The following is a 21712-nucleotide window of genomic DNA, read 5'->3' on the forward strand; positions in this document are numbered from 1 at the left end:
CAACAGAGCACTTCGTGGCACATTGTGAGCTTGTAGATTGGCTATTTTGGCTATTTTTGCTATGCATCGTACAATGAAGTATATAGGGCTTAAGTGGGTTACGGTGGGTTCAGTCTAGAACTAAGTTTGTTGTGTTCACCCATATACAAGTTGGTGAATAGGATCTTACATGACGATAAAGCAATGTTCCAACAGTAGTTAGGCCTGTCATAATTATTACATAATAGCCTGAGATAATCTAAATTATTTTGCATTCTTTTTAATTATTTAGAAATGATTAAATGTGTCAGTAATTTATTTGTATATTTAAGTTATTTCATATCTTCCCTGTGCAATTTGTGATCATGAAGCCTAAAAACCAAACAGAAATTTGAATTGAATTCACATTCCAATGTTGAATTCCAAAAACACAATTAAATGGTTAATCGCAATTATTTGTGTGATAATTAATCGTCAACTTAAATTTTTAATCGTGTCAACCCTAACAGTGGTATGCAGATGCTATGGTCAGACGTGAACTCTGACCTTGTAATATGCATGCCATCAGTATTTCAATTTGCCTGAAAATTCGCACAGCAAGCCCATAGAAAATTTCACACATTTTGTGAGCTAATATACTATGCTCAGAGACTACAAACAGAAGCATAAATGCCAACCGGCCTGGTTCACATGAGCTTTTCTAAGATCAAATCCCACCAGACCCTTATTTGCTGTCTCTTTATCAGCTTTCCTACTGTCTGTCTTTACACTTTCTTGTCATTAGGAGTGGAGGATTTGTTACGGAAAACTGATGTCTGTCTCTCTGTGTGTGTGTGTGTGTGTGTGTGTGTGTGTGTGTGTGTGTGTGTGTGTGTGTGTGTGTGTGTGTGTGTGTGTGTGTGTGTGTGTGTGTGTGTGTGTGTGTGTGTGTGTGTGTGTGTGTGTGTGTGTGTGTGTGTGTGTGTGTGTGTGTGTGCTTGCGTGCGTGCGTGTTTTTTTCCAGTGAGGAGGACGTTGAAGAGCGGTCTCAGTCTGGATGTGGTGCAAGCTCTGGGTCTTAGCAACAACAAGACAAATGACAAGCTGTGACAGGACACACACACACACACACACACACACACACACACACACACACACACACCCATGCACGCACGCACACACGCACACAACAGAGTGTACAGTGACAGCAGCCTGAAGCACTAAGACCCAAGAGCAGCATGAGGACAGCATCTGTTAAATAAAGTAATCGTCGTCCCGGGTTCAATCCCCTGATGCAGCCAGCCAGCTACGTGACCTGTCCAAGTGCCTTTGAGCAAGGTGTTGAACCCCTACATGCTCACACTATATCTCTCTGGATACGATTGCCAGATAAGTGACTGTGATATAAAGAGTCCACACAGACTAATTTGACATGCAGACATTATTATAATTATTATTATTAACATGTCAAACTGTTGTGAAAGTAAAAAACAAGGCCTTGTAAGTATTGAGAAGAATTGAATCTTCTGTGCCGTTGCTGTTCTTTCACATATTCTTAATTATTGGTCAAGTTTTTATGGATTATGGTTCGAATATAATGTTGTAGAGAATTATTTACCGGTTAATATTGATTATTTTAAACAGTACTGTTTTATATTTAACTGCTTTACATCTGTGTTCATCAGTTTTAATAATTCAAACTGCTGTACAGGCATCACCCACAACGTCCTATTGTAAACCATTTAGACACGAACGCACGGCACGTGCGCGTACACACACACACACACACACACACACACACACACACACACACACACACACACACACACACACACACACACACACACACACACACACACACACACACACATACATACACACACACACACTCTAAGGTGATATGGTGTTAGTTGTCTATTTGTTGTGTAGTAGGGAAATACTGTATAATACAGTGTATGTTCACAGTGGTGGCTTCAAAACACAAATGAAGAAACACAAATGTTTTTAGTTCAAGTTGGTGAGGAATATAGTTGATAATGTTTAATATTGTGATAATGTACAGTTTTTGCCTTTTTGCACTGGGAGTGGGGACGTTAAACGAAACATAGTATTATTTAAAGGCACGAAGTTGCTCCTTCAGCTGGCTCTTTGTTGAGGGAGAAAGTTGAATGAACATGGTCAATCATTTACACCAACGCCCTGGTGCATTATTGATTGATTGATTTTTGAATTAATCAATCAATCAGTTTAATCAGTCGACATGAATAATCATTTACACCAACATCCTGGTTCACACCCATACACTTACACACGTTCACTCCTGGGAAATGCCCATTATAGCAATTACCAATTACACCACTCTTTTACCTTTGGCCACTGAGCAGCTCCACTGGAGGAGGTGGAGATTAATTGCCTTGCTCTAGGGCTCTTAGCAGTTACATTAAGAAGAGCGAATAGTTGTTTTTAAATGTATAGTTTTTTTTATACATATATGCCTGTCTTCACATTGAATGTACTATTGTGTTCCACTAATGAAGGTTTATGAGTCCTTATATTCAGGCACATTGTAGCCACCTGTCCTGCACACTATGTCAAGTTTACTGTACTGTGGAGACAGCAGTACCTGTCTGTCCTACAAACAACACGCTGTCTGCCCTACAAAGACAAACAGTAACTACAGTTTATTTTAAATAACACTACCCCCATACATTTTATTAATTCAATTATATGAAGTTAAATTCTGTACCAACAATAGATCAACATTGCATTCGTTTTTATCTGTTTTGCTACTTGGACAATTCATGCTGTTCGTCGCTGTAGGACAGATGGGAAGTGCAGTTTGTCTTCAGTGTAGAATAAATGGTGGTTTAAACGGAAGACTGTGTTTCAAGTATATAATTATGAATAAAGATTTCTAAATCATACTTTTGTTTGTAGTTGTGATATGTTACACAAGCTTATACCATTGCAAGGCTGCTGTTCTACTACAACTGACTATAACTAACAGAAAGCTTCTATAAAGGATTTCCTTTTTTTTTAAGAGGTGCTTTAAAAGATTATACTGGATTGGCCTGATCTCCTTGCAGGGCAGGAAGCATTACTGATGAGTCCTTGGGACAGATAGTGATGCAGTAAAATTTTAACTGCACCTCTCTCTGATAAATTTTAGCTACTAAAAGGGACTCTAATGCAGTGGTTCTCAAACATTTCCCTGTCAAAGACCTCAAACTGATACAGTATGTATTTGGCTGCAGACCCCCATCTTGAAAATAATTTCAGCCATAAGGAGTTTTAATTTTTTTTCTCCAATTTTTCTAAATGTTTCCATAATACCAGTGCAAATGCAATATTTTTTAGCCCTAGTGGTCGAAACATGTTGGTTTAAATAAAGGCTGCTTGCTCTTATAACTAGCCCAGATCTCCCATTTTTTTAAGCAAATGCAATATGTTGTGAGGTTGCTATTTTCGAATAGTCGAGGTATAAAACAAGGTTAACGTGGTTACACTGTTCCTCTTTTTTCTGAGGACCCACTAGAACCCCCTCAAGGACCCCTGGGGGTCCCTGGACCCCACTTTGAGAACCACTGCTCTAGTGTGACCAACTGATCTGTCATTTGGGTTGACTATTAGAACTCAGTTTGAGTGTCAAACTGAGTGTCAATAGAACAGAGCATAGAACATCACTAGAGCTCCACAGAAAAGAACTGCATAATCAAAAATAACAGGATAGAGTGTTTCTTTAAAGCAGTGGTTTTCAACCCTTTTCATATCGGGGTCCTTTATTTATTCGGCATTTGAGCCACGGATGTGGTACCATAGGAGAGATAACAGGCAAACGTTGATCAAAAGAACAATTCTTTAATTAAGTAATGCAGATGTGATGTTTAACAATAATTTAACTCTTGAGAGCGTATAATGAAACCAAATGGACCCGTAAGGGTCATTTTACACTCAAGAGTTAAATATCTATAGCCTAAGGGTCCATTTGGTTACCAACTCCATCCTTTAGCTGTTGACCACCTGGAACCCCCTCAAGGACCACTGGTGGTCCACGGACCACTGGTTGAGAACCACTAACGACAAATCCTTAACGGGACCTGGGTCACGTGCCCTCCAGCCCCCTACCTACTGTACCTCGGACTCGGAGGAGAGGTAGTACCTCTCCTCACCGACTTTTTAGGCACGACACCGGCCTGTTACAAAACAAACTGTGACCAGTCGAATTATGTGACCCAAGAAAGTGTAGCTCTTAATTGGTGTAGCCCCTTGTCGTTTTGGTGATATGTAGAATGAGAATGAGAAAGCCAATAACTAAGGCTCGTTCAATTTAAGTTTAGAATGATCCTACTGTTGAGAGAGAGGATAGTTTTTTTCTTTTACAGCTGACTTTAATTTATGATAAACAACCTTGACACAGCCAAATCAGCCGTCTTTCCATGTGACGTTTTTTGTCAGACAAGAGTAGCAAATACCACAATATAAAAATACTCTGTTTAAGTAAAAAGCCTGTGTGTGTTCAAAATGTTACTTGAGTAAAAGTACAAAAGTATTGGCATCAAAATATACTTAAAGTACCAAAAGTGAAAGTTCTAAAATGTTTCAAAATGGCATATCTGTCCGGACGGGTGGCGTAGCGGTCCGGGCACCTAGGCTCAGTCTGCAGCCTGACATGACAGCGTGTCGCAGGTTCAAATCCCAATCCCGACAACCTTTACTGTGTGTCACTCCCCTTCTCCCTCTCCCCAATTCCTGTCAGTCTAATGTATCTATCAATAAAGGCGGGAAAAGCCAAAACAATTATAAACTTGTAGCTAATTTCAGGGGGGACTGAAGTGGTTAATATATTTTTAAAAATATAATAAATTATATCTGCAAAGTAACTAGTAACACAAGTTTTCAAATAATTGTAGGAGGGTAAAAGTGTACAATATTTGCCTTTGAGATGTAGTGGAGTAGAAGTAAAAGTATAGAACATTGGAAATACTCAAGTGAAGTAAAAAATACCTCAACATTGTATCGCAGTACAGTACTTGAATGAGTACATGTACTTTGTTACTGTGTACAGTACACCACTGCTTTCCCCCCCTGTCAGGCTGTCACCTTTTGTGCTGTAGTCATAGGGCTGTAGCCTACACAGCAAAGCACGGTCTTTACCTAAAATGGAAAAACAGCGACCACTCTGTAAAAAACGCAGAATTCCACAGGCCACCAATGTCGCTGTAACACCGCGGCGATCTGACTGACTGACTGACTGAATGAGTGCGTGTGTGAGGCGAGCAGCCGGTGTGTGTTGTGTTGTTGATACAGTAAACCAGACCGGTCCTCCTTCACACAGTGTGTGCGCGTGAGAGTGTGTGTGCGTGAGAGTGTGTGTGTCCGTGCGGCCCCAAGCCGTGATTATATAAACCAAGTGGAGAAGATGGACCAGGTTAGAAGAACACACCGCTGAACGGTGAACGGTTACCAACCGGTGTTAAAGATGCTCCTCGCGGCTACTGTCCTACCGGGACTCCTGCTGCTGCTTCTCCCACCGAGGACTGACCTTCTTCTAGTGACAGAAGCACCGGGGGCTACGGGGCTGGAGCAGCTCAGCAGCAGCGTCTCGCCCCCAGGCTTCTCCCCGTCCCCGGTACCTCAGAGTCTCCCGTCCGGAACGGAGGCCGGTGGTGGCGGTGTCCCCGGTGTCTCCCCACCGGAGGTCGGTTCTCCAGGTGTCGCCTTGACCCGCACGGCGGAGGAAAAGCCGTCGGTCAGCGGGGAGGAGGATGAGCAGCCCGGAGAGAAGGAGGAGGAGGAGGAGGAGGAAGGCTCCCATCACCACGGCGGTGGTGGCTTCAGGATGGTCCAGTGGGAATGGAGCTATGTCCAGACCCCGTACATCATCGCTGTCTGGCTGATGCTGGCCTCTCTAGCCAAGATATGTAAGTACTACTACTGTAGGCTACTGCCGTTACTGGAACGCAGTGGTTCTCAAACTTTTACATTTCAAGGACCCCCTTTAACTCTGACAGTGTACAAGTGGAATGGTTTCATTTGTATACTGTCAGAGTAACAGACTTTTAAGGGTTCATTTAGAACCCCCTCAAGGAACCCTGAGAGTCCCTGGACCACACTTTGAGAACCACTGGTATAACAAATGGCTACTACACTACTACTACTATTACTACTACTACTCTTTTTGGTGCTGCTGACCAAATATGAGTAGAAGACAGTTTACAGTAGTTGTTTGTCTCAAAGAGAATTTTGAAAAAGACCACAAGTCACTAATGATAAAATAAAACATAGAGTAAATAACTTGTTGATTGATAGGCATCCCAGCCACACTAACACTACAATGCAAAGCAACAGGTGTGCAGCATACACAGCAATGGTTCTCAAACCTTAAAATGTCAAGGTGTCTCCTTAACTCTGACAGTATACAAATGGTACCATTATACTGTAAGAGTTACAGACTTGTGAAGGTCAATGTAGACCCCCCTAAAGGAACCCTGAGAGTACAGCACAGTAGCATGCTGGCAGTGGATATTGGATAGATAGTCTCTACTAGACTCCAATATCTCTCCATCCATATCCAGTTTCACTCTAATCCAACTGTTTATCAGTTCTATGAAAGTTAGGCTTGTTTAAAGTTAACTTTGTTGTCCTTAATTGAACTCTCCATTGGCTTTACTGTGATGAATCCTGTCGGATACAATACAATACAAATAGGATACAATACTGTTACACTAGCCCTGCATCAAGGCTATCATAGATGTGTTTTATCGAGTCTGACTTCTACTTTCGTATCTATGATAGATATGCAAATGTCAAACTGACATTGCTTATGACAATGAAATGAAACACCACCAGACACAAGGACAATTGTATTTTTTAAAGATAATTTTACCTACTATATCTGACTGCAAAGTTAGATACTGTTTTATTTAAGAATTACATTATTTATTCTAGTAGGCGTAATATCTTTAATTGTACATACATTTTTATTTCTGTTTATATTTACACTTGCCCTCTTGGCAGTGTAAATGTATGTTTGACGAGCAAAATAAAGCCTTTCAACGAGTGAATTGAAATTAAATGAAATGAATTGACAGACAGACAGACAGACAGACAGACAGACAGACAGACAGACGAGAAGAGAAGAGATATGTCAGTCATAGTCTGACTCTGCCTGTGGTTGATAGTAATGTTTCTGATTGAGGAACTGAAATATTATTCTACAGTGTAAGGAGGGATACAGGAAGTGACTCTCACTCTGCAGAGAGAGAGAGAGGGGAGGGAGAGAGAGAGAGAGAGATGGTGACAGTAAAATGTTGCTCATGACATTGAACAGCTTGTTTTATCTAGAATACTTTAGCATAGAGCCCACTCTGCCCGTACACACTCTCACAAACACACACACGCGCGCGCACACGCACGCACGCACGCACGCACGCACGCACGCACGCACGCACGCACGCACGCACGCACGCACGCACGCACGCACGCACGCACGCACGCACGCACACACACACACACACACACACACACACACACACACACACACACACACACACACACACACATCATCACAGTCACATAGTCCTGTTGACTTGACTGTGTGTGTGTGTGTGTGTGTGTGTGTGTGTGTGTGTGTGTGTGTGTGTGTGTGTGTGTGTGTGTGTGTGTGTGTGTGTGTGTGTGCGTGTGTGTGATTGCGTGAGCATGTGTGTGTGCACGTGTGTGTGTGTGTGATTGCGTGAGCATGTGCGTGTGTTCCTCCCAAAGGAGAGAAGGAGGGTTGACTTGACTTTCTAGAGGAGTCCACTCCCCCTTTGTATTGAGACAGTGTAGTACTGGTGAAGACAGGAGAGTTCGTACTCTATTAGCTAAAGCAGTGGTTCCAAAAACAGAAATTGTATGTCTGCCTGACCCAAACTAGTGAAAATAGCAGATCTACAAGCTCGCAACGCGTTGTGAGCTTGTAGATCAGCTATTTTCACTACTTCTTAATTTTCTTTTGTATGTCATTTCTTAGATCTTAGTTTTTAACATTTATCAAATTCTTGTGAAAATTTTCATTTTGTTTTATTTCTGAATAAGCATAGAGTTTTGGGGAAAATCTTTTGAAATAATATATATTTTTAAATGTAGGAAAAGAAAAACTGATATTCACTCATGACCCATACAAATTGGTCAGTGACCCACAGTGGGTCTCCCGACCCACTGTTTGGGAAACAGTGAGCAAAAGGATACGTATGGTGTGGGTCTTAACCGATACGCTCCATGTGGATGTCAGCATCAACAGACAGCTACAGACTTGCTGAGTCACTGCTGCTAAGTACCAAAAGATTACATGCACATACTGTATATACAGGAAATGAAGACAGTGTAGAATACACAGGAAACTTGTGAGTGGGGGTGAGAGAGGGAGGGAGGGAGGGAGGGAGAGAAATTGAGGGAGGGAGGGAGAGAGAGTGAGAGAGAGGGAGGGAGGGAGGGAGGGGGGGAGGGAGAGAGAGAGAGAGAGAGGGTGGGTGGTATGTAGGAGGTGTGTGTGATGTTTAGTGTTTTCAGGGAGATAGAGTGTCTGGTACTGTGGGTGTGTGTGTCTTTGTGATGTGTGCTCTTCTGTGTGTGTGTGTGTGTGTGTGTGTGTGTGTGTGTGTGTGTGTGTGTGTGTGTGTGTGTGTGTGTGTGTGTGTGTGTGTGTGTGTGTGTGATGACTCACACTGTATCTAGTGATGACTGAACTGTTCCAGTGAGCATGACGCGCACGCATTCACGCACGCACGCACACACACACGCACGCACGCACGCACGCACGCACGCACGCACGCACGCACGCACGCACGCACGCACGCACGCACGCACGCACGCACGCACGCACGCACACACACACACACACACACACACACACACACACACAGATGTTAGACTCTGCCACAGTAGCTGCAGCAGGTTGTTCAAATGAATGTGATTTATTTCTCACCCTGTGAAGATTCAACATTTTCACTTACAGTGTTTCCATCTCACCTCATGTACACATATCTGCATATGATGCAAATGTTCTAAACATCATGTACATACCTGCTATTACATATGCTATTTGTGTAGATTATCTTTTTGATTATTTAACCTGTTTCTATCCTGTGTTTTTCCTATCTCTATCCTCTCTCTTCTCATCAAAAACTACACAAAAATAATTCACTTGTAAACCTGTGATGTGACAGCAAAGTTAACGTTGATTCTGGTTCTGAAAAAACACATTGCCACGCTCCCCCTGGAAGTTTTTGAATCTTTTATTAGACAGAAATGCAAACAGCACGAGTCATACACTTAGTCTAAAAGGATCACCCAAAAGTCCAGTGGACTTGTTTCCATTGAGGTCCTATGTATTCAATTCATCATCATAGCATAAAAAGTAACACAAAAATACAATGTCATCACAAATATAAAACACTATATGTACACAGTAGAAAAAGGGGGGGGGGGGTGAACATCTTTCTAAGGAGAAGTGATATTTACCTCCCCCTTTGGCCTCCTGAAAGGTGGATTTTCAGGCCTGTTTTATAGGAAGCCAGTGATCCACATTTTTTTTAGGGATGGGGTCAGGGGATTCCACACTTGGGTGGCAGTGCTGTAGAAGAATTTACCCATGTTTGTTTTATAGATGGGTGTTACCAGATCGTTTTTGTCGCTCCCTCTAGTATTGTGGCAGTGGGTGTCGCTCACTTTTTTATTATTTAGTATTTAGTCATATATGCGGATATTGAGGGCATTGAGGGCAAAGTCACATTGACTATTTTGAAAGCCAATCCCATTTTTAATTGCTTAACCCTGTCTTCTACCCTGAGCCACCCTAGGCTAGCAAAATGGGTTGGAAAAAGGTGGGTCATGGGCCCCAGGCCGAGAAGTAGTCGAATCAGTTTGTTTTGGGAGGTTTTAAGCTTGGTCTTCTTTAGTGACATTGAGATGCCCAGGATAAGATAAGTTAACATAAGATAAACCTTTATTGATCCTCAGAGGGAAATTCAGGTGTCATAACAGCAATATTGATTGATTGATTGATTGATGTACTTTATTTAGTAAGACATGAGAATAACTGTCATGGAAGTACAAATTCACAATACAAGGTCTACTAAACTGGAAGACTCATTAAGCACTGAGCTTGTTTAAGCTGAGCTTGTTTAGCCTGAGAAAAGGCGAATAAGATACTTTGGCACTAGGCAGGGTGCTGGATCAAAAGTTTGTCAAAATAAATAAAATCTGTACACCCAAAAAGTCAGATATTTATTAGAGAAACGTTTATAGCCACCTGGCTCTTCCTCATACTTCTGAAGAGCCTGGTGGCTCGAAATGTTACTCTACTCTTGAATATCTTCAAACGGGAGCCTTTTTGTTGTGCAGATTTTTTTATTTTGCTTAAATACGGTAGCAGCAATAGTAGTCACAATGAAACACAGAGGTATAGGTAAGAGTAGAGTCAAGAACCAAAACAAAAGAAATAAGAAAAAAACAAAGATATATAAATACTATAAAATAAATACAATTCTGAGCTGCTGGCCCTAGATATCTGCCCTGGATCTCTGAATGAGTGAACATGTACAGTGAATATACTGTACATCTATTGCTATACATCTGCCCATATATGGCCATCTCCATACTTGTATATGGGCATAAAAGGGACAAGGGTAGACAGATATAGAGATATCCATATATGGGCATAAAAGGGACAAGGACAGACAGATATTGATACGTTTGATGAATCCGTACCATAAGTTTCTGAAGGTGTATACTATTTAAAGACCCAGAGTACCATAAAAAGAAGATTCAACACTCGACACGACCAAGAAGTAGACACCAGGCAGATGGATGTATTATAAAAAATAAAGGAGAAAGGCAATCACGAGGCATACAGTATACAGCAAAGTTCCTTTCCTTTCTGGCTAAACAGTCAATGATCACAATAGTTATACACAATGGAAGTTGTTATCCAGCATCAGCTCTGACGATGACAGCTGGCCACGTGGAGCCAGCTCATAGGTTGAGAGAGAAGATGGCACGGTGATGATGTGAAACAGTTTATCTGGACAAACAGCGTCCAAATGTCTTGGACAACAGCACATTGACCATGGCTCTTTATCTCTTGACCGGTCGGTCGTCAAGTCGTCGCTTAAGGAGGTGTTTGTTGCTTTGTCATAGATGGTCAAGTTAAACCCAATGAGCTGTTATTGTTTTCCTCAAGAGATAATCAGTGACCTTGGAGGGTCTGCGCTCTGCACAGCTCAAAACACATGCAGGCTCTACAGGAAAGGGGAGAACTGATACTAGGATTAGTTACATACAACCTCGAACTTAATAAAATCATAGGATTGGGAAGCAAATTTGACATGATGGAACGCTACAATATGGTATGACGGCAGATACCAAGTTCATTCATAAAATAGATAGTTGTTTAAACCTATCAGATATAGAGATCTCCAAATATGGGCACAAAAGGGATACAGACAGACAGACAATGGGTACTCTGACAACAGGTATGACAGGTATTGCATAACAGGGTGGGGCATGCATTCCCTATTTGCATCGTTCCCGAGTAGTAGTATGAATGAATGAATGTACAGTATTTACAGTCTATCAATAAATATAAATGTGCAGTGAATATATGAATTGATATACATCTATCACCAATACATATATGACTGAATATTAACAATGAGTATACAGGTGGTTAATACCAGTCTATTAGCAGTTCCATATATGAATGGTCAGTGAATGACAGTGAATGTGAGAATAAATATAGAATGAATATAGAATTAATATATTGAATGTTCTGGAGTATGATAAATACGATCAATCAGCATATATTTGTACGGTATGACCACAGTCCTCTACTGTCGCCTCTGGGAGCTGCCCAGCACAATAACAGAACAACAGAAATGAAAATCTGGGACAAACCTCAGTTAAGGTGAATTGAATTCAGTCAGAGTGAATGATCCCTTAAATTCCAGGTAATTGTTTGTATTATTGTGTTAAGCTCCAGCCTGCTGCCTGTGAGGGATTATGTAGCTCAGCTAGGATCAAACTTCATAAACAAGGCAGGCAAGGTTCTTTATTTCAACCCCAACAAGTCTACAGAAGGATCTGATTGCTCCTATGTTCTCTGATCAAACTGACCAGGCCTTGATAAGCTAAAAATAATAAAATAAAATAAAAATAGGGCATTTCCACCACAACACCATAGAGCGGTTCTGAGAATCGTTAATAACCGTTCCAATTGCATTTCCATTTGCACACAGTTTGGTGCTGTTTGGCATGGAATGGTTTAATGTTAAACCATACCCATCCATAGATATTTGGCATGGTTTCCAAACCGTGCTCAACACTTCACAAAGTGTGCCTGTGGGAGGGCTTAATGAAGTAGGTATTCAATGATTTCTTTTAGGCCTTGAGGTGGGAAAGCATTAATGATCTGTGAGAGTCAACACAAAAGGCTGCTCCATTGCATGTCTGTCTGAGCTTTTACAGTAAAGGTGATTACTTGCATGCCTGTATACAGGCCTGTGTGTGTGTGTGTGTGTGTGTGTGTGTGTGTGTGTGTGTGTGTGTGTGTGTGTGTGTGTGTGTGTGTGTGTGTGTGTGTGTGTGTGTGTGTGTGTGTGTGTGTGTGTGTGTGTGTGTGTGTGTGTGTGTGTGTGTGTGTGTGTGTGTGTGTGTGTGCGTGCATGCAACCGTGCGTTCTGAGTATAGGGCAGTCAGACTTCTGAAAATAATGCATACAAATAGCAAGTATAAATGGAGAGACATACTCTAACCCTCTTTAAACACGTCTTAGCAGCAATAGGGAATGAGCAATGGGGAATGTGCAGAATTATGGAAGGAGTATAATAAAATGCATGGTGAGGTAAGGTATATGTACATCAACTACATGTCACTTTAACTCACTTACAGTACAGTATCTATGTACATTTGTGCAAGTACCAGTGAGAGAAAAACAAGTATGGTTATTTACATATGAATGTCATATAATTCTTTAATTTGTTTCTTTCTGTTTTGTTTTGTTTTACACCATGTCCGTGTTCAGAGCTCTAACAGCCGCAGGTATAAATCTCTTCCTAAGCCTTGAGCCCCGGAGTCATACACCTATCCAGGCAACCATGCACACATGCACGCGCACGCACAGGCACAGGCACAGGCACAGGCACAGGCACACGCACACGCACGCGCACGCACACGCACACGCACACGCACACGCACACACACACACACACACACACACACACACACACACACACACACACACACACACACACACACACACACACACACACACACACACACAGAGCGATTTAGCCTGTGGTTGTTTTATTTCCACACCTTTTGTGTGTGTCCATAACATCTCTGCAGATGCAGTATCTGTGGTGAGGTTGAGATTGATTGTTGAATGATGGAGGAGAAAATCAACATCAGGACAATGATGTTAATCTGCAACAAACCACTCCACACAAGCAAAAAGAGGAACCAATAATAAACTTGCATCATTTTATGTGAATACTGTACAACAACCATGCTTTACACATAACACATTAGACATGGACAGCACTTCAAACCATAACCGTAGTCAATTTATGTATGGTGCTGATCCAGTGATTTGTGAGATTAAGTCCGGACTGTCACTGACAGACACACCGACTCACAGACCGGCCCTAGTCTAGACCAGTGGTTCTCAACCTTTTTTTTTACCCACCCTGATAAGCAAGGAATTGCTGGAGTTGTGGCATTACATTTGACTCGGTTCCACAGATAAATATTGTGAAAATAGCTAACTAATAATAGATCGTCTATTTTCAAATGTTTTGCCTCTTATTTTATTTGAAAATTTGGCCAATGTTTTTATAGTATAATTTGTTGATTACTTTTGATGCAGTAATGGTCTTTTTTCTTTTCTTTCTTTCTTTTTTGAGGTATTAAAAAGTCCTTCAATTGTCACTTCACTGTCATCTGGGGACCCCCCAAAAAAACATGTGGGGACCCCCCTGGGGGTCCCGACCCACAGGTTGAGAACCACTGATCTAGAGCACTAGCCTCCTGCAGAGCAACAACATAACAAATGTTGATAAGTGACATTTTGACCTACTTGCTATTTGTGACAAGTGGCCATTCTTTCTCTGACAGCGGGCGGGTAGTTCTGACCTCCGCTCAATCAATGCAACAACACAACAAAGATGTTAACTGATGCAGCCTGCTGTAACAGTGTTTCTGGGCTGAATTCAGAACTCAGAATGTTTTGGCCTGCCAAAACACAGGACACAACATTCTGATCCTGTTGGATGCTTGTTATAATTTCCAATGGCGAGACTGCCCTCTTAACAGATGACCTCCTACTATTGGAATTGAAGTTAGCAGATGGCTGTTTGGCGGTGCCAGCTGATGTAGGGTGCCAGGTCAGCGCTAGGGTACCATTTTTTTACTCTTTATTTTTTAATTAAAAAATGTATGTAAAACATACAAACAGATAGTACCGGAAGACAGAAAAGGACAAGAAATGTAAAAATAAGGCAAAAAACAAACAGACAATCAAACAAAACAAAAAGGGGACATTCAGTACCAATAACAGAAACATGTTTACAGGATTTGAGATACAGTGGAGAGGATGTAACCAATATTCACAAGAGATCTGGCTCGCTATCTAAACAGTCTAACCATTTCCCCCATCTTTTTTCACCCAGCTCTTTTTGGAGTCTTAAAGAATAGGTCATCGGACATCTCTAGAAGATGCAACTGTCTCACAATATTGACAAGTAGGACTTTTCTGCAACCAGTTCTTTGTGATAGCTTTTTTGCTTGCTGCAAGTAGGATCTTAAGCAGATAGGAATCGTCCTGACTCAGTCCATCCAGGGTTTGACCAAGATACAAGGTTTCAAATGTAGAACTGATACTGAAACCCAGAATGTTTTAAATAAGTGTTGCTACTTCCTTCCAGAAAGGTTGAATTGCAGAGCAAGACCTAAATACATGTGCATGATCAACCATGGTATCTCCACATTCTCTCCAGAAGTCCAGTTGGTTAACAGTTTGTTTAGACTTCTATTTGGTAGTGATAAAGAAACGCATCTGGGTTTTCCAACAAAAGTCTCTCCAGGTCAGGGAGTTAGTGGTTGTTGATCGTGTTTCCCATGTATTCGACCACCACACGTCATCACTTATATCAATGTCCAGTTATTTTTCCCATCGTTGTTTCACATATATTGTGGAGTCCTCATTCAATGACATAATCCCGTTATATAGCTTACTTAAAAGACCACTATTACTTCCTGAGTTATAAGCATCTGCAAATACATTAATTATAGTTGGTGTGATCCCTGGATAAGACAAAAAAATCCCTTAACTGCAGATGAAGTCCTGCCTAGCCAACCCATATGTCTGACTTAAGTTTTCAAAACTGTCAATATCCCCATTTTTAATCATTGTACATATAGCTAGGGTGCCATTCTTCATCAGCAAGCAGCACAAATCTACGAGACACAGAGGAGTGAATGGGTGTGTGTCTTACCCTCCTTCTGTGGAGGCATTCTTTGAATTTCCAGAGTGGATGCACTTCAGGCAAAACCTTAATAAATGGTCTAAAACAGAGGTGTTCAACAGGGGGTCCGCGAAATTGTTGTTTGATTAAACAATATTTTTCTTTTCAAAAACGTTTTTTTCCCAAAATTTCAAATTGTCTTTAAACATAACATGAATCCACCATATTTTAGCTAACAGATAAATGGAGGCACAATTCACAATAATATGGTATGTTTATACATATTTTGTAGAGAAAGGTCCTTTTGCACACCTACTGGGACAAGTGCGTAGGAGCAGGCAACCATTTTTCCATGTTTAGACATATAAAACACAATTTTATTCATAAATATACAATAAATATACAGATGGAGCAGGGGGGTCCCTGCTCCATCTCCCCATCAGTTTGGGGGTCCCTGGCCTGAAAAGGTTGAAGACCCCTGGTCTAAAATGCACTGCCCAGACATACAGTAATGCATAATAACTTGTTTATATGTTCTTCTATAGAACCAGTACACATCTGTACTGTTCCTTTTGTGTGTGTGTTTTTTGTGTGTGTTTGCATGCAGTTTGATGGTGTATTTATCGTATCGGTTCTGTTATACTCTGCTAGCCTGGGACCAGACGAATCTGCGAGTGAAAAAAAAAAATTGCACTCTGCGATTTGGGTCTGGCACCGCTCCATAGAGAATCCCTTTCCTGCTCCAGAAGACGTGTGTGACCAATCAGGGCCCTGTATTCGAATATGGGAGACTGTAATTGGTAGTTGGTTGTAGGTCTAACCAATTGCGTCGAGGGCCATTGTTTTGATCCCGTCCCTTGGGAAAAAAAACGTCCTCATGGAAGCACCAGACTCATATCCACGCAGTGATATAGTCTGTCTACGCCAGGCTAATATTCTGCCACAGTGAAGCCAAAGGCAAATTCCTCCATGTGTGGTCAATAAAGAATCAGAATCACATGTACTTACATACATCATCTAAAAAGCATCATAAAAAGACAAGCAGTTAATTTGAGTGTTAATAGCACAGTTTGCATTTACTTCTAATCTAATACCATTGTGTTTTCTATTCTTGTTTTTTTATCAACTCTGTCCAGTGTTTCATTTCTCCCAGCGGTGGACCACAGTGGTTCCAGAGTCCTGTATGTTGATCCTATTGGGCCTGGTTCTGGGTGGCGTGGTCCTCATAGCCAATAAGAAGCAGCTGTATCAGCTGGAGCCCAGCCTCTTCTTCCTGTTCCTGCTGCCCACCATCGTCGGGGACGCCGGGTATTTCATGCCCGCCAGGCTCTTCTTCGACAACCTGGGCGCCATCCTGTTGTACGCTGTCGTCGGAACGCTCTGGAACGCATTCTGCACCGGCTTCTGTCTGTACGGGGTCAAACTTCTGGGGATAATAGGTCAGTCAAAGGTCATAAAGGTTAAATTACTGAGGGGCATAGGTCAAATGTGTCAAACTGGGGGCCACCAGATAGGGCTAATCCAAAACCATCTTATCTGGTTAAACTGTTAAACCGCAGGTGCCATGGACTAAATAATATTGGGTGCATCAGACGCCACTGCGCGCCGGTGAAGTGGTGCAGTAGATGCAGCTATAAGTTAAGTTGTTAACTTGCAATTGGTCTGCTGGACAAATGTAAATGAGACGGTATATATCTGCCATTATTGTTGTTGTTTGGTCATTAAAGAAAGAAACAATGGGCTGGGCGTGAATTGAGCTGTGACTTAATCATCTCTACACGATGGCTACATGGTTCAACCAAAGCAAATGTTTTATTTTTTAAAGATCTCCATTTTATTGACAGAAAACGCCATTTGAGTAGGGGTGCTGACTGCTGAGGTAAGGGGCTGCTTGTTCATTCGCATGCTTCATTCTGAGTGTGTGTGTGTGTGTGTGTGTGTGTGTGTGTGTGTGTGTGTGTGTGTGTGTGTGTGTGTGTGTGTGTGTGTGTGTGTGTGTGTGTGGGGGTTAGATGAGAGGGTGGACGCAGGATTGATGGAGTTCTTGTTGTTTGGAGCATTGATCTCGGCTGTCGACCCGGTAGCTGTGATCGCTGTCTTTGAGGAAGTTCACGTCAACGAGACACTCTTCATCATTGTCTTTGGAGAGTCATTGCTTAACGATGCTGTCACCGTGGTAATTAAGACACGCACGCACCTACACACACGCACACACACACACACACACACACACACACACACACACACACACACACACACACACACACACACACACACACACACACACACACACACACACACACACACACACACGCACACACACAGAAAGATATGTAGAAGTGCCAGAATAGAGACGCACAGAAAAATGCTTAGTGTTAATTTACCCATTTTCCATTTGTAAATAGACCTCTATGGGTTAGTTTGGTTGCATTTGTACAATGTCCGAAGATAGATAATGTTAAAGTTGAACAACAATTTGGTTATTACAGAAGTCCGGTCCAGAATGGTCTGCAATGCTCCTGTCATGGGGCCAGTCTAGTACAGTTTAGTGGGCTCAGATAGAAGATTAGCTGGAGGTCAGACAGCCTATCTGTCACTCTCCACACCAAATCTGCTACTCACACATTCTAATGAAAAGTAACAGTTCTTAATATCAAAGCAATGTCAATAGGCTCTGTTGTTGATTCAAATGATCACTCACTCACTCACTCACTCACTCACTCACTCACACGTGTGTGTGTGTGTGTGTGTGTGTGTGTGTGTGTGTGTGTGTGTGTGTGTGTGTGTGTGTGTGTGTGTGTGTGTGTGTGTGTGTGTGTGTGTGTGTGTGTGTGTGTGTGTGTGTGTTTGTTGGTGTTGTTTTTCTAGGTATTGTATAAAGTGTACATCTCCTTTGTGGAAGTGGGGCCAGGAAATGTTCAGACAGTTGACTATTTCAAAGGAGTGGGTGAGTACTATGACTATCTACTAGTGCTGCTGCTACTACTGCTGGTACTACTACAAATATTAAATAATGCTATACTACTACTGCTGGTAATACTACAACAGCTAATACTGTTACTACATGTGGTAATACTACAACTATTAGTTCTGATATTGATACTACTCCTCTCCTCTCCTCTCCTTTTCCTGTTTTCTGTGTTAAATAATTGAGAGCCAGAGTGGTATTATGTTCGTAGTTTTGGGGTCAGGCATAGAGCAGGAGGAGGAGGACAGAGATATAATAATTGGATGGATGGAAGGATGGTTAGCAAGGTATTCTGGGACTTCTAACCCCCCCCCCCCCCCTCTAATGTTGTCCCTCCTCCCCCCTCTCCTCATGTCTCCAGCCTCCTTCCTGATAGTGAGTATAGGAGGTACGTTAGTAGGCCTGGTGTTTGCTGTCATTCTGGGCTTCATCACCCGTTTCACCAAGAAGGTTCGGATCATAGAGCCGTTATTCGTCTTCCTGCTCGTCTATCTGGCTTATCTGACCGCGGAACTATTCTCCCTGTCATCCATACTGTCGTAAGTGACGCACGCACGCACGCACGCACGCACGCACGCACGCACGCACGCACACACACACACACACACACACACACACACACACACACACACACACACACACACTGTTGAACTCAGATATAAATAGCAGACATACAAGCTCATAGCTATGAGTCATTTTTTTAAAAACGTATGTTGCTATAATATCAGTGGTTCTCAAACCTTTTTCATGTCAAGGACCCCCAAAAATGATCTGTATTTGGCCCCCAAAATACAGGGACCCCCATCTCAAAATATTTTGTCCAATTATTTTAGCCAAAGAAATCTAAAAAAACACATATGCGTTCCTGGCCAACAGTTGAAGACTGCTGTTGTGCTGGGCAGGTCTAACTCCTCCCCCTTTCTTTCTGATCAATCAGAATGACTTTCTGTGGCATCGGGGCCAATAAGTATGTAGAGGCCAACATCTCCCAGAAGTCACGGACCACGGTGAAATACACAATGAAGACTCTGGCAAGCATCGCTGAGACCATCATCTTCATCTTCCTGGGGATCTCAGCCGTGGACAAATCCAAATGGGCCTGGGACACTGGACTGGTGTCATCTACGCTCATCTTCATCTTCATCTTCAGAGCTGTCGGTATGATTGTCTGTCTGTCTGTCTGCCTGTCTGTCTGTCTGTCTGTCTGTCTGAGTAACGCTGTGACTCTCTGTCCTCCTTTTCAAGGTGTGATTGGTCAGACATGGATTCTCAACCGCTTCCGCCTGGTCCCATTGGACAAGATTGACCAGGTGGTGATGTCATACGGTGGACTGCGGGGGGCAGTAGCGTTTGCTCTGGTGGTTTTGCTCGATTCAAAATTTGTCAAAGCCAAGGATTACTTTGTCGCCACGACGATCATAGTCATCTTCTTCACTGTCATGTTCCAGGTAACACTGTCTCTATAGATACTAAAACTATTCCTAACAACTAACGCTATTCTTTCATTAATATGTTTTAGTAGTATCGAATTATTTCGTTTCCCTTTTCTCCCAGTTCAGTCGTGCGAATTCCCCACACATGAGATGAATAGAGTTAGTGCGCAATATTTCGTTTTCTGAAAATGTCTACCAAGAACTGTAACTGTAATAATGAGACTGTGTTCTAAAAACAAATACACTATTTTACTCTACTATTTTATGTAATACTACTATGAAAGTAGTATTACGTAATGTATTTTAAAAAGCAGTGTGTTAACTCCAACATTGGTTGTATTTATGACTTTTTAAAATGTTTTATAACATTAAATGTTTTTCTGTACCTGAGATTTTCTATGTGCTGGCTAGATGATAATGTTCTATTTCATACAAGCACATTGTAGTCTAGTCTAGTCTTGCTCAGATGGACAAGGTTTGGTGTGCCCTGGAGATGTAGCCTGCTTTCTGTTCATAAATACTGAATAAACCTAAAACCTAAAAGGGCAGTGGTACACGGCGCACACGCACGCACACACGCACACACACATACTGCTCACACTCAGACACATTTGCGAGCAGTGAGATGTATGTAAATCTTGATGATGATTGGTGGTAGCATAGTAACAATGTTACGTTCTGTAACAATGTTAATGTCTGTCTGCCATCTGTCTGTTTAGAGAGACAGATGGCTGAGAGACAGAGAGACAGATGAAAGACTGACAGAAATCAAAGCACAGAGAACAAGCAAACTGAATCATCACAGACTCATCTCTAGTCTAGGGCTGCAGCTATCCATTATCTTCATAGCTGTTATTCTATATTACTTTTATCACATAATCAAAAGCGTGTTTTTTAAATAATTTATATTTTCTATATCAAACTGACAAAAAAAAAAGTCTAATTGATTTCTTATACTCAACAAAATTGATTTGTCTGATTAACTGGTGGACTCCAGACTAGCTGTATTTCTCTCAAGAATCTCTCTCTCGCTCTCTCTCTCTCCAGTCTAAATGACTGTCAATGTCTCTCTCTCCAGTCTAACTGATTGTCTCTCTACCAGGGTCTTACTATCAAGCCACTGGTTAAATGGTTGAAGGTTCCTCGTGCCACCAACAGGAAACCAACCATTAACGAGGAGATTCATGAGAGGGTTAGTCTGTGTTCTTTGTTGTGTGTGTGTGTGTGTGTGTGTGTGTGTGTGTGTGTGTGTGTGTGTGTGTGTGTGTGTGTGTGTGTGTGTGTGTGTGTGTGTGTGTGTGTGTGTGTGTGTGTGTGTGTGTGTGTGTGTGTGTGTGTGTGTGTGTGTGTGTGTGTGTGTGTGTGTGTGTGTTTGTGTGTGCGTGCGCTGCGTGCGTGTGTGTACTTTCTCTTCTGATCTCTTCTCTTACCCACTTACACCCTATATACTTTGTTGACCGGGGTCCACCAGGTTTCTATCCTTGGGCTCCTCCTTTTTTACCTCTATACCAAATCTCTTTGCCGAAAATAGCCGATCTTCTAGCTCACAAGTCACAACATGTCACGTTGTGATGCATAGCTTGTAGATTTGCTATCTTCACAGAAGATTTGCCTATTATCACTGTGTCCACCATGGAGGTTTTTTTCTGAGCACAGTGTATGTTTCAAAATTGTTTTCACTGGGAGTGCTGCGTATTTACACTATGCTGGAAATGCCAGAAACATGACGAAGCACTGAGTGTCTAATTTGCACTGTGCGTGCTCGTCTGGTGTTTTTATCTGGTCGCAGGAAGTTGAGACATTAGGGCGTTTGGATGAGCGTTTGAGAAGACCATCTTGGAAAAGATCAC

General features: G+C 42.0%; 2 protein-coding genes across 8 annotated transcripts in view; both read left to right on the forward strand.

Moving 5' to 3' along the window:
• fhod1 (formin homology 2 domain containing 1) overlaps nt 1-2882 on the forward strand; it is a 65459-nt gene extending 62577 nt beyond the window's left edge. For all 6 annotated transcript variants that reach the window (XM_084059412.1, XM_084059413.1, XM_084059414.1 and 3 more), the window contains one exon: nt 983-2882. In XM_084059412.1, coding sequence (XP_083915538.1) covers nt 983-1068 — 86 coding nt within the window. In that variant the 3' untranslated portion in view covers nt 1069-2882. The remainder of the gene's footprint in view (nt 1-982) is intronic.
• Nucleotides 2883-5308: 2426 nt separating this feature from the next.
• The window catches only part of slc9a5 (solute carrier family 9 member A5), a 37715-nt gene continuing 21311 nt past the window's right edge, over nt 5309-21712 (forward strand). For both annotated transcript variants that reach the window (XR_014600965.1, XM_084060009.1), the window contains exons 1-8: nt 5309-5879; nt 16598-16900; nt 17474-17637; nt 18330-18408; nt 18791-18968; nt 19367-19587; nt 19675-19877; nt 20965-21054. Coding sequence is in view for 1 of the 2 variants with exons in the window: in XM_084060009.1 (XP_083916135.1) it covers nt 5438-5879; nt 16598-16900; nt 17474-17637; nt 18330-18408; nt 18791-18968; nt 19367-19587; nt 19675-19877; nt 20965-21054 (1680 nt within the window). In the remaining variant the exon portion in view is untranslated. The remainder of the gene's footprint in view (nt 5880-16597; nt 16901-17473; nt 17638-18329; nt 18409-18790; nt 18969-19366; nt 19588-19674; nt 19878-20964; nt 21055-21712) is intronic.

Source organism: Gymnoscopelus microlampas, assembly GCF_963454915.1.
Source record: "Gymnoscopelus microlampas genome assembly, chromosome: 1".
NCBI lineage: Eukaryota > Metazoa > Chordata > Actinopteri > Myctophiformes > Myctophidae > Gymnoscopelus > Gymnoscopelus microlampas.